This window comes from Astatotilapia calliptera, chromosome 3, assembly GCF_900246225.1.
Source record: "Astatotilapia calliptera chromosome 3, fAstCal1.2, whole genome shotgun sequence".
Classification (NCBI taxonomy): domain Eukaryota; kingdom Metazoa; phylum Chordata; class Actinopteri; order Cichliformes; family Cichlidae; genus Astatotilapia; species Astatotilapia calliptera.
In genome coordinates this window covers 37,718,106-37,735,153 of record NC_039304.1, presented here as the reverse complement: position 1 = coordinate 37,735,153, position 17,048 = coordinate 37,718,106, and the positions used below count along the sequence as shown (strand labels likewise).

The 17,048-nt window shown below is 40.2% G+C and overlaps 1 protein-coding gene across 2 annotated transcripts in view; it reads left to right on the top strand.

Moving 5' to 3' along the window:
• LOC113019446 (uncharacterized) overlaps positions 1-15,415 on the top strand; it is a 32,228-nt gene extending 16,813 nt beyond the window's left edge. Inside the window, exons 14-20 of one of the 2 annotated variants that reach the window (XM_026163176.1) lie at positions 484-523; positions 676-727; positions 1,885-1,996; positions 6,395-6,478; positions 7,019-7,136; positions 11,592-11,682; positions 13,968-15,415. In XM_026163176.1, the coding sequence (XP_026018961.1) occupies positions 484-523; positions 676-727; positions 1,885-1,996; positions 6,395-6,478; positions 7,019-7,136; positions 11,592-11,682; positions 13,968-14,042 (572 nt within the window). In that variant the 3' untranslated portion in view covers positions 14,043-15,415. Of the gene's footprint in view, positions 1-483; positions 524-675; positions 728-1,884; positions 1,997-6,394; positions 6,479-7,018; positions 7,137-11,591; positions 11,683-11,789; positions 12,964-13,967 lie in introns of those variants that run through there. The other variant, XM_026163175.1, reaches the window with a different exon arrangement.
• Positions 15,416-17,048: the final 1,633 nt, after the last annotated feature.

Genomic DNA, 17,048 nt, shown 5'->3' with positions numbered 1-17,048 from the left:
ATAACAACCAACCACTGAACAGCAGTCTCAGCACAGTTTTCAGCTTTCAGGGAAAATTATGTAAGTGTGCTGAATCTGAATCGTTAATATTCTGAGCATGTGAACCACATTCCCTTAAACCGTCATGCTTCATGTGCTTGTTTAATGTTGTAATGCGTGTGTTATTACATTAGCTGGACTCACACAGCTGAGCTCTGTGCTGTGATGGAAGGCACATATACGGATGTGCCTTCCACTGTGAAGCGGGAGTCTCCCGCCTGCAGATAAGGAGGGTCGTGACCTCATGAAGCAGAAGATGTTTTTGTTTATGGTGGCAGGTCCAGTTCAGTGTGAACTCTGTGTGACTCCCGGGAAGCTGATGATTCACACTGTCAGTGTTGCTGAACTCGAATTAGGACAGGAAGGAGGCGCTGCACCTGCTACAACTTTCCTTAAAACTGTCAGCTTTTCATTTCTTTTTCTCTCATTTTTTCACATTCATAGCTCCCGGACTCACCGGCATTGTGGGCGGACGACCCAGAGTGTGAGTTTAAAAAATGTTTTTCCAATTTCTGCTTTTTATTTTCTTTTTTCTTTTTCTTTTTTACCTACATGTGGAGAAAATACACCGTCCCCATACACCATCTCTTGTCACGTGAGGTTTCCTGTTGTTTATTCCATTTTTGTGGCTTCCAGGTCTCCTGTCCTAAAGCCATTTTTCTTCTTGCATCCCAAATCTCAGCTGAAGGTGAGTGTGATCATAAAAATAAAAGGATGATGTTATTTTAAGGAGTAACTTGATGACTCAAAGCTAAAAGAGAAGCCTCATTATCTGGAAATAATGTTCAGGTTTAGTCTGTCGAATATAAAAAATGAAGAATGTAAAGACTTTATATAAAAGATGCATATCCTAGGGCTGTTCGATATAACGATATATATCGGATGACGATATAAAAACATCTATCGTTTCATTTTACGCTATCGTTTCTTTCGTGGTGTCGCAAAATAAACTGTTTACAGCAATATTTTTTTCATCGTTTTGATGGTGACTGTAGTGGCTATATTAATTTTGTAAAGTTCTCTCTTTCTCTTATATTTAATATAACCACACTACAGACAGACAAGCGCCTGTTTTTATGCGTTGTTGTTAGCAACAACGATGGTAAAACCACCGCGTGTCCGCTTGTTCCACATAAACCTTTCACAATAAAGCTCAAGATCCTGTTGAGACTTTTCAAAATAAACTGAATCACGTGAAAGATGCAGAGTGTTTACGGATGAGAATTAAAAAAGAGCCGCCAGGTGCTAAAAAAGAAACCTTAGACTCAAACGTTAGAACAGGCTTTTCCCCGCAGCACGCCGTGTAATAAATACTCACAAAGAAAACGGCGGCCTTTACAACTTATGTCTAAAAATGTATCGTTTCATGCATCGGTTAAAACACTCGACTCCAGCTACATGACGCGCAGCTGGAAACACTTAATGCAGGTCGAGCTGCCCGAGATTCACAGAATTTACAGAAAGTGTTACATTTTTGTGATTTATATCGTTATCGGACGATAGATATCTTATATCGGGATATGAGACTTTGGTCCTATCGCACAGCCCTAACACATACTAAAGTTAATGTATATGAAGCTGTTTCACAAAAGCTGTAAACTGGATGTGTTATAAAGCTTTAACATTACAAAACCTTTATATAAAGTGACTATAAAGATAAATACCTTTAAAACTGTATATATTGATATTATGTCAAGTACAGTTATATAAAGATAAAAGGTAATACTGTAACTGGTTTTACTAATATTTAAATACATAATAAATGTTTTTTAATAAAGTCACAATATATTAAAAAAGATTGGGTCTATAGAGTCGTTACATCTGTAAGTTTTGATGTCCTGGTAGGTGGACATTCACATCGGTGGAGAGCTGGTGGAGTCTCTGTCAGAGGAGGAACCAGACACACCTGTGCAGGATGAAGCCCCTCCTACTTCAGTAGAGGATGTACCTGATGCAGGTAAACAAACATGCACTTTAATTACAGCACCAGAGAGATTAATACCAGTTTTTGGTTACTTATACCGGTTACTGAAGCAGCATTTGTTATAATTACCTGATAACCACACGTTGTGATCACACATTGTGAGCTCTGGTGTACACAAACAAGTGAATCAGGTATTGTAAAAACTACAATATCTGATTCACTTGTCAGCCAATCAGAGAGCAGGCTTTCCTGTTGTTTTTAGTGGTTAATTTACTTTATTATTAAAGTATGGTTGAATGTTTAGAGTTCTTGGTTATCTTTAAGAGGTTGTAGTGATAGTTTGAGAACTTTTACATGTAAAAGTTCAAGAAGAAAGAACTTAGAGGTCCTTCAGGGTACTTTTTGAGGTCATCTTATGTCGAATTTGAGTAAGATTTTTACTGCCTTGATCGGCCAGTTTACCAGTGAGTGTGTTTAGACTTTTTCCACATTTGTTTCTGTTTCTGAGAAAATTCAGCCTTAAGACTCCCAAGGCTCATTTATGCTCACCTTTCTCACCCTCACGAACGGTTTCCAACCTGGCATGTTTGCCACCTTCGTCACAGCTTTTTCAAATTAGACCAGCCTGAAGCCAGACTATGTGAGCAAGTCCACCTGTACAGGCCTTCTCAGTTAGCACAAAACTCACAGAGGGAGATTTCCACATAAGTTCTGCAAAAGATTACAAATGGACAAAAGAAAGTGGCTGTGTGATGCTGTCACATTGACGCATGAAGCAACCAATGCGGCGAGGATGAATGGGCTATTGAGGTTAGTGGGATCCTTGAGGGCTCAACCAGTCCTTGAGGAGGATCCATGGTTTGTTTAGAAGTGTAACTCCAAGCATCATGACTAGAATATTCTGGACCTTGAACGAGTCCAAACAACTTCCAGATGTTTATATGCCAATCACCAAGTTAGAATTGGCATATATCTCTGTTAACAACACCCTGCATTATATTTTCTGTATATGTAAATAATGGCTAAGATTTTTTGGGGGGGCATCCAAATAACAAGAAAATAGCAACAAAACATAACAGATCTTTTGAATAAGGATTATTTTGGTACGAAATTAGCCAGGTGAGCCACTTGGTTGTCTAAGCCACAACTTCTATTTAGTCAATATTTCAAGATACAGTTCAAACTAAATCATCAGCCTAACCTGCCATCAGCAATGAATGGCTACCACTGAAATGCCACCTTGATTAATCAGAGCTTCATAATGTTTTGTCTCCATATGCACACCATTCTAGTGATGAGGACTTAGAAGATTGATCTTCTTTGTTATTCACTTAACCAGACTTAAATAATGAGATCCGGATCTGCCAAAGGAAGTGCTGAGTTGCTCAGGTCTCCTAACACTTCCTACGTTGGAATAGACGTCAGCGCGAACAGTCGCATGTCCGCCATTACCTGCCTGAAACTGGAAGTGACGTCATTTCATGGAAATGCAGGGGTTTTTTTTGCGCCACGGACCGGTTTGTGCCCGACAATATTTTCACGGACCAGCCTTTAAGGTGTCGCGGATAAATACAACAAAATAAAACTAGTACCGGTACCGAAAAAAAGAAGATTTATTCATAACACACGTGAAAAAAGCCAGGAAAACCAAGTTAACGATAAAAACGATAACAAAATAACGCTGAAAACCGATAAAAACCCTGAAAACCATACATTTCACGCCTGAGCCTCAACTCTCGTGGCCCGTTACCAAACGACTCACGGACCGGTACCGGTCCGAGGCCCGGAGGTTGGGGACCACTGCCTTAAAGTCATTAGGTGCTCACAGAGGTCACAGATCAGGTGAGTACAGTATTTCCCTCATAGATTTCTGTACCATTGCACTTCTGTTTGGAACCAGAGGAGTCACCCTGTGTTGGCCAAAGCAATGAACATTCAAAATGCTTCAACATTGGATTCACAAACCACTCCACACCAACAAACCAAAGCCCACTTAACACAATCAAGATTTAAGTATTTAAAAAAATCTCGTTAAAAAACCTCAAACTGCAAAAGTTAATAGACTTTCAGATCAGTCATGAGGTTGTGAGAAACAGTTCAGCTATGCAGGATTGCTGCTCTGTGTTTGTGAGGCTGTCTGAATCTGGGATTCCTAAGAAGTACAAGCTGTGCCACTTTTTATCCTTTCACCCTTTCAACCAGAGCTTCCTTCACATGGCCCTGGACAGCAATCACAGCAGAATTTAGGACACTCGTGCGAAGCTGTGACAAGATACAAACTGAAGCCGAGAAACGTTATTTACAAAAACACACTCTTATAAATTCCTGACTGAGAAGAGTCTCCAGTTACAAAGACCAAAACAAGTGAAGAGCCAGAAGACAGTTTCTGGTTTTAATATTTATTCATATGGTTCCATTTAGAAATCAGTCACTGACTGAGTTTAGTTGCAATTTATCTGCCTATTATTAATTACTGATTAGAACATGTGGGCAGAAAGAAATACTTCAAAGTCACTTTAGCAAACACAAATTAAAGATTGGACAAAATCATATTTCATGGGTTTAATGTGATTTTAGGTACGTGGTCATAATTAACAGAGTGAGTGTTTTGAGTGTTACAGGTACAGTTTGTCTGGCTGAACATCAGATCTTTAAAACAGCAGACATAATTCTTTCCAGTGTCCTGCAGACTATCCACAAGTTCCCGACACTCATCTTTGAGAGTCCTTTTTTTTTTTTTTTAAATCATTGGTGGCAACATGGACAGCTAAAGCAGAGTCAGAGTTGTTGGTTTCTGTCAGTTACAGAGTGGTTGTAGTAATATTGTAGATGTAGGCACTAGGATGATTAATGAGAGTTTAGAGGTTTAAAGCTGTCCTTAAGACGGACTTACAAGTTCTTCAATAGTGTGGGAGCTGTTCATAGCAAGGTTCAAGAACTGAGTTTGTACAATTCTAATGAGCTTGAAAGTCAATATTTGGTATGACCAAATTTATTCTTCAACACAGCCTGAGCTCTCTTAGCCAAGCTTTCTTGTCATTTCTTTAAGTTGTCTTCAGGAATAATCCTCCAACCTTCTTGAAGAAGGTTCAAAACTCTTGGATGTTGGCCACCTTTCATTCATTAGACTGGGTCACACTGTTTCAATAATGTTGTGGTCTTGACAATCCATGACTGATTATGTTTTACTGTGTGTTTTTCTATCCAGGGTGTGCTTTTACTCCATTGACAGTGTGTTTGGGATCATTGTTACACTGAAAAATGAAGTTGTAACCAATTAGATGCTTTCCAGCTTGTACTGCACGGTGAATCAGAATCTGGTGGCACATTTCTGCGTTCATAGTTCCATCAATTTTAACAAGATCTCCAACTGAACTGCAGCCCTAAACCATTACAATCTGTTACCTGCACAGTGTTTTCCACTTGTACAAAGGTACAACAGACTGTTGAACCTCTCTCTTGATCTCATCTGTACATACTGACAGTGATTTGAATCAAACATTTCAAATTTGGATTCATCACGTCATAGGACCTGTTGCAACTGATTTTCAGTCCAGTTCTAGCGTAATCTAGCACACCTCAGACTTTTTTCATTAAAAATGGCTGCCACACTTCCACTGAGACCATTTGGGCAATCTACTGTTAACTGGGCCTTCAGTTAACAGTAGATTGATCAACTGATGGTCCAGATGACTGTCAGGTCCTGTGTCAGATCTTTAATGGACTGTTTTCAAAGGATATGACTCTCTGATACTGTTTATCTGCGGTATTTAGTTTTTTAGGTCTGTCACTTCTTCTTTTGTCCATACTGGACAATTTTCTTTGTCCAGCTTCCTTGACTTTTTTTTTACAAATGCAAAGCAAAAGCAAGAAATGCTAGGTTTTCAGTGAATAGCACTTGGAAGTCACCTTGCTGGTGCAAGAATACTATTTCATGTCTATAACCCGTGTTATTGTTGGTGTTTTTCATAGAATCAACGAAATAAACTGGAACGAATTAGGTTTGTTTTGTTTTTTGCAACAGGCTGATAAACATACAAAGACCGTACTGAAAGTGAATAAAAAAGCAGCCAAAGCAAACCAAAGTCCAAAACTTTGAAAAACCTTGGGAAAACCTGGAGAACTGCTGTTCCAGTTTAAACAATTACAAAAACTACATATAACAATACCATTCAACATAAATATATGCAACAATGGATTTAAGGTCATTAAAACATATCAAAGGTCTTTGCAGGTATTTGAAAGGTCCATGAAAAGGTTAGCTCTTTTAACAGGTCCAAGGGTTTGTCGAGGAGCCCTTGAGGCTCTTTAATTGTCACTTGAAGGCTTAGTCCTCAGTTGAAATGCTGACGTTGAGCTGGTTTCTGCGTTTTATCAGAAGCCAAGGAAAGAAATTTGAAGGCATTTTTGTTTTTTTTGTTCTTTGCCCAGACCTGCCCAGTGGACCACACAGCTACAGGCTGGATGAGCTGGCGTACGCGAGGAGTGGCGACAAAGGAGACTCTGCTAACATTGGTGAGAACAAATAAACCTCAGGAATGATATTCAGAAATATACAACACTGATTCAAACTAAATTAAATCCTGTCTAACCTCCAGTTCACCACACAAATCTGACTGTCTCAAAATTACAGCCAATGAGAGGCCAGGAATCTCTGTGTGTGTCAGTTTGGAGTCTGATTGAGAAGTCCTTGAAGGTTCAGCAGGTTATTGTTGGAGATGTTATTCGTGCTTCATTAAAATCTTCCAAGTGAGCCCATTTGTTGTTTAGAGAGTTCTTTAGAAAATCCTTAACAAGACTCAAATGTCTTCAAAGGGTCAGTGACGTCGTTCAGTGTTCAAAGGAAAGACGAAAAGGAGGCCAATTATAAAGACGAAGGTTTACAGTAACCGTTTACGGTTTACTGCTCTAAGCACTCTTTGTTTGGAAAAATATTCAGGCATAGTATAGTAAAGCCCTGTTTTTGATTTTGTATTTTAATGAGCAAAACACGAGTGATTGTTTTAATCCCAGAGAAATTAAAATCGCCACATCTGTGCATCTCTGTCTCTGTAGGAGTCGTAGCTCGCCATCCACTCTACTTCCCCTATCTGAAGAAACACCTGACTTCTTCTGTAGTGGAGGAATACTTCTCCCACCTCATCAAGCCAGGAGTGAAGAATGCCGTCACACGGTGAGCAGGAGGGGAAAAGGCTGTTTGTTGTGAGAGTCACAGAGGAATAAAGATACACTCAGGTCCTTATTTTACTTTTGCCTCTGTGCACCACTATTTTAAATCAGTCAGTAGACTAGAATACAGTTTCCAACATGTAAATATAACTAAAATATCAAGATGCAGATGTTCAGCTTTTGTTCAAGAGGTAATAATGATAAAATATACATCATAGTATATGGTCTACAGTTAATTCAATTTATATTTGGATACTGACACAAGTTTTGTGGGTTTTTTACCTGTTTACTGAAACATATTCCAATTCATTTGAGGGTGTCCACATTTACAGATGATGAAGAGTTTAGAAGTTTCAGCTCCTTAACCACCCTCTTTTTAAAGGGATCAAAAGTCAGTGGACAGTTGGCTCGAAGGCTATTTCATGGGTAGCTGTGGGTAATTCCTTCGTTATGTCATTATCCATTAAGAAGATTAAAGGCCTGGAGTTGATTTGAGGTGTGATGCTTGCATTTGGAAGATTTTGCTGTGAACAGACAACAAATGTTTAAAGGAGCTGCCCATGCAGGTGAAACAAGTCATAATTAATTTGCAAAAACAGGAAAAAAAAACATCAGAGAAGTTGCTACAATATTAGGAGTGGCAAATCTACAGTTTGGTCAATCCTGAGAAAGAAAGAAAGCACCAGTAAACTCAGCAACGCAAAAAGACCCTGGACGTCAGTAAAAGACTACAGTGGTGGATGATCTCTTGAATGATCAGGTCCCATCTTATCTTAATGACCTTGTAGTACCATATCACCCTATTAGAGCACTTCGCTCTCGCTCTGCAGGCCTACTTGTTGTTCCTAGAGTATTTAAAAGTAGAATGGGAGGGAGAGCCTTCAGTTTTCAGGGCCCTCTTCTGTGGAACCAGCTTCCAGTTTGGATTCGGGAGACAGACACTATCTCTACTTTTAAGATTAAGCTTAAAACTTTCCTTTTTGCTAAAGCATATAGTTAGGGCTGGACCAGGTGACCCTGAATCCTCCCTTAGTTATGTTGCAATAGACGTAGGCTGCCGGGGGATTCCCATGATGCATTGAGTTTTTCCTTTCCAGTCACCTTTCTCACTCACTATGTGTATATACACCTCTCTGCTTTTAATTATTAGTTATTATTAATCTCTGACTCTCTTCCGCAATATTTTGCGACAGATGGCCCTGAGCCTGATTCATCCTGTTAAAAGGGAGTTTTTCCCTTTCCATTTTAAGGGAAGTCAGTCTTTTAAATGTGTAGGATTTAAAATAACAAAACAAAAGGAGATTTAACAATGTACTGATTTGTTGAAAATGAAAACAGTTGCTAGGTAAATGAGCTAAAGTGCTTTGTGCCTTTCCGATCAGTTGCTTTTTGATTTGGTAATGCTCCACAGCTGTTCATTGTGTTGTGTCTGCCGGGATAACAAGAGGAAACCTAAAATCCTACTTAAAACATCATCACCAGGCCTTCGGCTCAGTTTTCAAACCCCACAAATACCACACTGACAAAGATTTAACAGAGTGCTGAAGACACTGAAGGATGGCTGTGGCCGAAACCCTCATGCTGTAGTCATGAAAAAAAGCCCACAACATACTGATGGAAACCAGGAGCATGACTTCCACTAAAACTGAGATACAACACCATGAACACAGCTCACTGTCAGAGCCCTCCTCCTCGAGGTAATCACCCTGTAATGACACAGCAGAGGAGACGTAATAGAAACCAGGGCTTTGGTGTTTGATAGCCGGAGGCGGTGGATGACCAGGTTGTCTCCAAACAGAAGAATCTCAAGGTTCAGTGTTTTTATTTACTCCTCACAAAGAGACGAGTTTTCTGCAAGATTATAAACAGTTTATCCGCTGCCTGTTAGATTAGTAGCAGACACAATTTGTGTAAGATAAGATACACTCTGTTTACCCCAAAGCTGAGAAATTCCTTTGTTAAAGCAGATAAAAGTCAAGTTAAACGCAAGCAGCTCAAATAAGCAGGAAGACATGTATCTATTTACCAGGGTAAAAACCTGAAATCATGAATTCAAATATAGATTTTGTAGTATATCGATATACGTTGTATATATTCAACTTTCTAAACAGTAGGTAATGAATGACAGCTGTTTTTGGGGTCAACTTGAAAAAAAGGCAGATGTGAAATGTAAAAATGAGGTCAGAGGTCAAATGTGATGTCATATTTGGATGCAAACTGTGATGTGAAATTTACAATGCCCAATACCAGCATCATTTCCTAAAGGTTGTCAATTTTGGAAAAAAAAACAACGTAGATATTTAGCATAGTTTTAAAGATAAAAGATGTAAAAGTTTGAACTTATTTGACCTTGAAAAAGAGGTCGGAGGTCAAAAGTGACATGATATTTAGAATCCACATGTTTATTCTTTATTACACATTCTTTATATGCCTACAATGACAGTAAGGAACATAGATCTAAATAGCTTTATATAACATTATTATCACTCTAACCTTCAGATCAACCTATTGACCTTCAAAGAGAGGTTAGAGGTCAAATGTGATGAGATATAGACAATCTTTTTTTTGTCACTTTTCCTCCAATAAATCATGAAGTTGACCTTGAAGACCTTGGAGGAAAAGCTCTGTACAGTAGTTTAGTGTTAAAGGTGCCGTATGGCTGAAAAAAAGAGCTGTTATATTAATAAAGTTTATGCAATTTGAAGGCACTGATGGTCACTGTAGTGGCTCTATTAATTTCTTGAAGTTCTCTCTTTCTCTTATATTTAATATAACCACACTACAGACAGACAAGCGCCTGTTTTTTATGCGTTGTCGTTAGCAACAACGACGGTAAAACCATCGCACGTCCACTTGTTTATTTTCCACATAAACCTTTCACAATAAAGCTCAAGATCCTGTTGAGACTTTCCAAACTAAACTGAATCACGTGAAAGATGCAGATTATTTACGGATGAGAAGTAAAAAAGAGCCGCCAGGTGCTAAAAAAGAAACCTTAGACTCAAACGTTAGAACAGGCTTTTCCCCGCAGCACGCCGTGTAATAAATACTGACAATGAAAACGGCGGCCGTTACAACTTATGTCTAAAAATGTATAGTTTCATGCATCGGTTAAAACACTCGACTCCAGGTACACTATGCGCAGCTGGAAACACTTCACGCAGGTCGAGCTGCCCGAGATTCACAGAATTTTCAGAAAATGTAAAATTTTTGTGATTTATATCGTTATCGGACGATAGAATTCTTATATCGGGATATAAGATTTTGGTCATATTGCACAGCCCTAATTCTAATGTATGCTCAGTCTACCTGCAACCTCCACAAGCACAAATAGGTGTCCCAATTTATATAATAATACTTACAGAACAGCAAAGTTATTGTAAAATTGTTTGTTAGCCCATTCAATTAGCAGCATAAGTTGCCATGGTGATGTAATCCAGTAAGAAGCAACACCACCTTTGTAGAAAAAAAAAACCTGGGGTTAACCTCAAACCTCAAATAAAACAAAATCCTGCCTCAAATAAACATCTGCCAGCTCAAACATGTGGATACGCCTACTCTGGCTCTTCTATTAAGTCGTTAATAAAGGAACAGCTGAAAGTAGCTATTCTGATCTACTGTCATTACCACTTGTGGCCAGAGAGGGTGCTATTCACCAGAAGTTAAACTAAGGTATCAAGCTAACGCTGCGGTTGCCACCATTTGACCTCTGATGTTATGAACCTGATTCACTACTCCCGTGTTAAAATCTGGACATTTTTAATATGGCTCTATGGATTGACTCAATTTAGGAGCGAGCCCAGAGTGACAGTTAGAGGAACTGCAGGTTTTTGGTATTTATTATATTTATTGTATATTTTGTAATTATTATCATTGGATTGGCTGGAGGTTGTTGAATTTCCTTGACGAGACGAGCAGCACTAGCTTAGTGGGCGTGGCTGTACCTGAGCATGTATAGGGCCACGGCGGACATGTTTGAGCGGTGACTCAGCGCGCGGTGTGTTAGCGATTAACGTAATGAAGAGATGGAGGCCATAAAGCTCGCTGACCTGCGTCTCCTCTCGCACCCTGAAACGCCTCCCTGCCGCCGCAGACGCTTCATTAGTGCACCTCCGGCACTCGTCAACCCAGTGGGAGGCCATGCACACACACACACTCACACACACATGCACACACACAGTTAACTGCTTACAGACAGAGGCACGCACACACACACACTTTACTAGTAAACCACACGTTTAACTGCTCACACATCAAAAGCCCGCTTGGTACATTAACGTGTGCAATAAACTGCCAAACCAGCACATGGTGTGTGTGTGTGTGTGTGTGTGTGTGTGTGTGTGTGTGTGTGTGTGTGTGTTTTTAAGACATATGGTTGACCGTGTGTGTGGTTTTAAAGTGTTGGTTACCATGGTTATGAGTGTGGTTTTTTTAGTTTTTTCTTCCTTGTCATTCACAGATACACTCTGCCAGGAATCCACGGCCTTAACTTTGTCCTGCAGAGCTCACTGGGAGGTGGAGGAGTGGCCTCTCTGCGCAGTGACCCCCAGGTATCACATGGCCACACACACACACACACACATCTATACATACAGACCCTTCCTGGATCTGTGAGGGCACTTAATGACATTAAACCTTCTACTTTAACCTGAATCAGATCCTCGGCCGAACCCCTGAAGCAGTTGGTTTAAAGAAAGAAATATCCCCACCTTCCACCACCTCTCCTCTCCCTCTTCAGCCATTCACTGCCTGTAAAAGTTTAATGAGAAAGTTCAGTCTCTCCAGATCTCATGTAATGGGCGAGGAAGGGGGCAGCTGGTTCAAAGTGGGTCTACAGCTTAATTTCAGTCTGTATGCACCTGAAAACCATCGCGGTTCTCACGTTTCTTCACCAGAACAACATAAAATCTCTTTTCTTCTGCATCGTCATTCAGTTGGCTGTGAAGGAACCTGTATTGTTTTTTTATTACTAACAAAATAAAAATAAAAACACACTCATGAGATTTACACCAATTATTAAAAAGCTCAATCTCAGGGTATGTTTGTATGACTCACATGTCCAGGGTGAGAGACAAGGATTGTTTTGAACCCTTCAGTTCATCCTCTGTCTGAATCCATTTTATGCTCCTCCCTCTTTAGGCCAACTCAGTTTGGATTGGCTGCCCCTCATTCATATAAGAACATCTCCAAACTATGGTGTAATGTAAATATACAAGAGCAAATCCATGGCCTGAGGTGTTCCTTTAGTCTGCTGTTTGTGTTTCAACTGCAGTATCAAACTTTAAAAACAAATGCTTTTCCTTCTTCATCCTGCTTTAGCTCTCTCTTTGTCTCTGCACTTCATCAGAGATGTAATATTCCCCTCAAAATATCTGCACCACCCCACTGATCCATTTCTAGCTCCTATTTTTGATCCAGTGTTTTAAATATCATTCATATTATATTGTTTCGCAGCAGCAGTCCACAAGATTCATTGATTAGAGAGAACCTCGTCAATCAGGAGATCCTCTTTGAGCAACACTTGATAGCAGTGGGGAGAAGGAACCCCCTTTTAAAAGGAAATGACCACCAACAGAACCAAGCTCGGGGAAGGGTAGCCTCCTCTGAATTTAACCAATCAGCACCCAGAGGATTTTAGGGCCGATCAGGCGCACATATCCCGAGTCAGTACAGGGACGTTCTCATGGTGGGTACATGAAATTGTGATCAAAAACCAATATTTAAGTTCCTGCAACATCCTCCCCTCTGTCCTTCAATTCTCTCTGGTCACTATGGTAACGCATAAATATTTTTTTCAAAATAAGACACACAACTACAACACGGGAAAAGACCCAGGGAAACCGAGTTAATGATTAAAAACCCTGAAAACCATACATTTCAGCCCGAGCTTCACCTCTCACGGCCTGGCACCAAACGACTCATGGACCAGTGCCAGTTCGTGGCCTGGGGGTTGGGGACCATTTGCAAGTATATAATATGAGCATTCACAATTATAAGAGTATGTCTATGGCAAAAGAGAAGGTTGAGTCTGTGTAAAATGTAAATTCAAAACAGAATGCAATGATTTACTAATGTCATAAACTCGTGTTTATTCAGAATAGAAGATGGAAAACAGATCCAGTGTTTGAAATGACTGTGTATGACAACATATTTCTGCTGCTATCATGACACAGACCCAGTAAATTTACTGCAATATCTTCTGACTTTATATCAAATTAACAACAACACTCTGTGTGACTTCGTGTCTCCACCAAGCTCTGATCACTGTGTTCAAAGACCTCCGTCGCCCACTGATGTAAACCCAATCAATTAAAAACCAAACCTTGCACTTTTAACACTTTAATGTCTTCTAGAACACAGATTTCTTTTCTACAGCAGTGTTTCTTCATCATATAGAAATCGGTTGATGCATGCGGTTGAAATTCCGGCTCTTTTTTAATATTGGGATATCTCAGGGATTAAATATGCAGTTATGACAGAAAGCGTATTTTCACTGGTCCGGCTCACTTAAAATCAAAATGTACGTGTAAACGATGGCTTAAGATGAGTCTGACAACCCTGGTGTAAGGTAGAGACAGCAGAGCAGCTCCAGGCCCTCTAAAAGGTGGGAAAACCTCTCGTCATACTTAAGGTCGTGTCCTTTATCATCAAAGCTTTTCTCCTCCCTTGTTTCTGCTTTTTCTTTCCCCCTCATTGTTTATCAGAGGCATTGGTAAAGTTTCTTTTTCTCTCTGCTGCACATCAAAGAAACTCTTTTAACACCTCGCACAGCCGTAAAGCTCAACGACTCCAAGGTGGAAGCATGCACACTTTCACATTTCCTGTCTCTCCTCAGGGCAAAGCCTATGGTCAGATGCTGCTGGACTTGAAGCTGAGAGGACTGCCTGACCTCAAGTCTCTGGTGGACTGAGAGTCGAACAGAGGGAGAGAAAAAGAGCTGGAGGCAAACGGAGATGTAAAAGAGAGTTCGCGAAAAGTGAGACTTTTTACCTCAAGAGAAACACAAAGGGAGCATTTATAGATCCAGATCACGTCCACATCTGAAACCTGAAGAGCACAAGATCATTTTATACATAAATTAGATTAGAGCTTCACGATGTTTACAACATGTGGGTCACCACAACTCAAATCATCATGGGCCGTCTGCTCAGCCGTCTCCAATTGGCCTAAAAATGTTACAGTTCCAAGTCTGGGGATATAAAATGATTGCTGTGAGAGTTGTAGTTTCATATACCAAGTACTCTTCAAGACCTCTATATTTTTTTTAAATAGTCCACTAATCAACTTCCAGCATGTTTTTCTCACACTTTGAAATCTGAGGCAATGTGTGAATGTGAATGACTCAAAAACCATGAAATGTAAAAGTCTTTCTTATCATAAAAAACAATCAGGATCTGTATTTTATATACATGCGCAAACTTTAAACCACAAAATATTCAGGTACCTCCGATATGGCTGAGCGGGGCATGTAGACTAAGACTCTAAGACTCGGCAACCCAAGATCTGCCACAGATTTAGATCATCTAAAGGAGCATCCACATAAAAACAGCTGGACTCAGCTGGATACACCTCGATAAAATTTAAGACAAACAAGTTTACACGGGGGCCTTAATCCTCTGAAATCCAAGTTATCATTGCTGATGAGTGTAACCCTTTGCAGTCAGAATGAATAATGCTGAAATTCAAATTCAAGGACATGGACATTTTTCCCTCGTGTCTTGAAAAAGTGTTTACGCCTCACGCAGATTAACTGGTAGCTAACAGTTACTAAATGCTAACATTTAAAGACTGCCATGTTGTTTTTTTTGGTGTTCCATATTTGTAGTGAAGCGTTATCACAAGCAAGTTTACCGAGCACTCTTCATCCGTAGGCTGTACAGAGAACACAACCTGCTAATTAATGCTAAAAGGCTAATGAAATATTCAAATTTTATTCACCACAACTAGACCACAGACTTGTTAGCCGATATGGACATTTAACTGCACAGCAGCCATATACAGTCAACACAGTCCGGAGTCAACACAGCTCATTTAAATATTTATTTAATTTAATAACAAAAAGTCACCCCTGCTCAGTTGCTATTAACTAAACCAGGGTTTCAGTTTCTGACTTATTTTTGGAGCCAGCCTCTAGTGGACATTAGAGGAACTACATTTTTGAGTCGTAATGACTGATAATACTGACCTGTTAAATCGAGAGCATTAGATCTACAATTTGCTAACGCGTTAATGAGCTAACCGCGCTAATGCGTTGCCGCTGTGCAGCCCCATGCACGGGGTGATCCGCGCTAACTCGCTAACGGAGATTTGCTGCGATTAACGCTGACAGCACTAATTTTGAATCTCAAGTTCAAAGAGGAAACCTAGCAAAACAGAGTGGAATCACCTGAAAGGCAGCCAAACTGCCAACAACTCTCCAAACTACTTTTTTTTTCTTGCATTTTACTTTCATGCAATTGGGTTAAAAGTTGTGAAAGCGTCATCACGCTGTATTGGATTTGATTTGAACTCAGTGACTGATTGAATGAATCAATAGAGTTTCCTCACCCCAGAGCCACAGATGTTGGCAATACAGGAAAATGTTTGGAGGCCGATTGTTCGCATCAGCCTCATAATCTTGACTTGCCCTGACCTCTGACCTCCCAGGGAACAAGGAGAGCTGGTTTGGGTTTCCCTCACGGGGTAAACAAAGTGTTTTCTGTGAGCTATCAGAGGAGACACACGATGGGCACGACGCCTGGTTCTCCCCGTCTCGTTCACCTTGGCGTGACCCGGCTCCTCCGATGTTCGCCGCCCCGCAGGAATGCACGTCTCCTTCAACCAAACTGACTCTCTGCCTTCCAGCCGGTTTAGTCATAATTGCAAACAGACTGAATTTGGAGTCGGAGTCACTCAGCAGCTTCCGTCGAGGCTCGAATCTCATAAAATCCTCCACCTCTGAATCATATCCCCCTTTCCACAAAATCTTCATACTCAAATTTCTTTGTTAAGTGACTTCTGTTTTTTCCCTAAACTTTGACTCAAACTTTGAGAGTTTGAGTTTACAGTCAGAAATGTAAAACGGATCAAAGTATGTTCATGACCGAATGATCGCAAACACAGAGAAGGAGCCACATTAGAGAGCCTGCCTAAAACAATAAATAAACAGTTGTCCTGTAAATGGGCATTCAAAGAGCTTGGTGCACAATAAAACCATAAGAAATGACAGCAAGACAAATCCTTCCAGACATGAATTGAGAGCAGAGCAGCACGAGGATAAATTGTGCCAAAGTCACACGGGAAAAGTTCAAATCAATCGGCTGGTCTTTCGAATTTAAGGGACGACTGAGCATCGTGTCAAAGTCAGAGCTTGAAATGGTGCTTCCCATAAAACCCCCAAACCAAAAGAAGTTACAAGCCGCAAGTGTCGCCACTTTGCATGTAAATCTGGAAATGTGCTCACATCTCAATGATGAAGGGAGCAAAACTCTAGATTCACATCTGCCCTCCACATTGCTTCCCATGAAACATTTGTCGTAATCGTGTGGAGAAACCCTTCATCATTGTAGAACAACACCACCTCCCCAAAACACATGGACTCTAAGATTTATGAGCGTGTACAGAAAAGATTTCCAAACAATCGATGCTCATTTTCTGGCATGTTTACTCAATTTGCACGCCTTTATGTCAATATAGACTTCCTCAGCTAGTTTTGAGTCATACCTGGAGCGACTGATGCAAAGCCTGTTCAACCTCCTGACTTCACCTGGTCGTTTTCAGTAGTGGTACGGGCCATCCTAACCAAGACTGTTTTGAGTCGAGATTATTTTAATAATTTAACTATATCACTGCTTGTTCATTTATCAAAAATGAAGGTTCTGTGATGGTGTCCTGTAAAATAAGTGCTACATTTTTGCTTCAAGGTTTAATTTGGGCA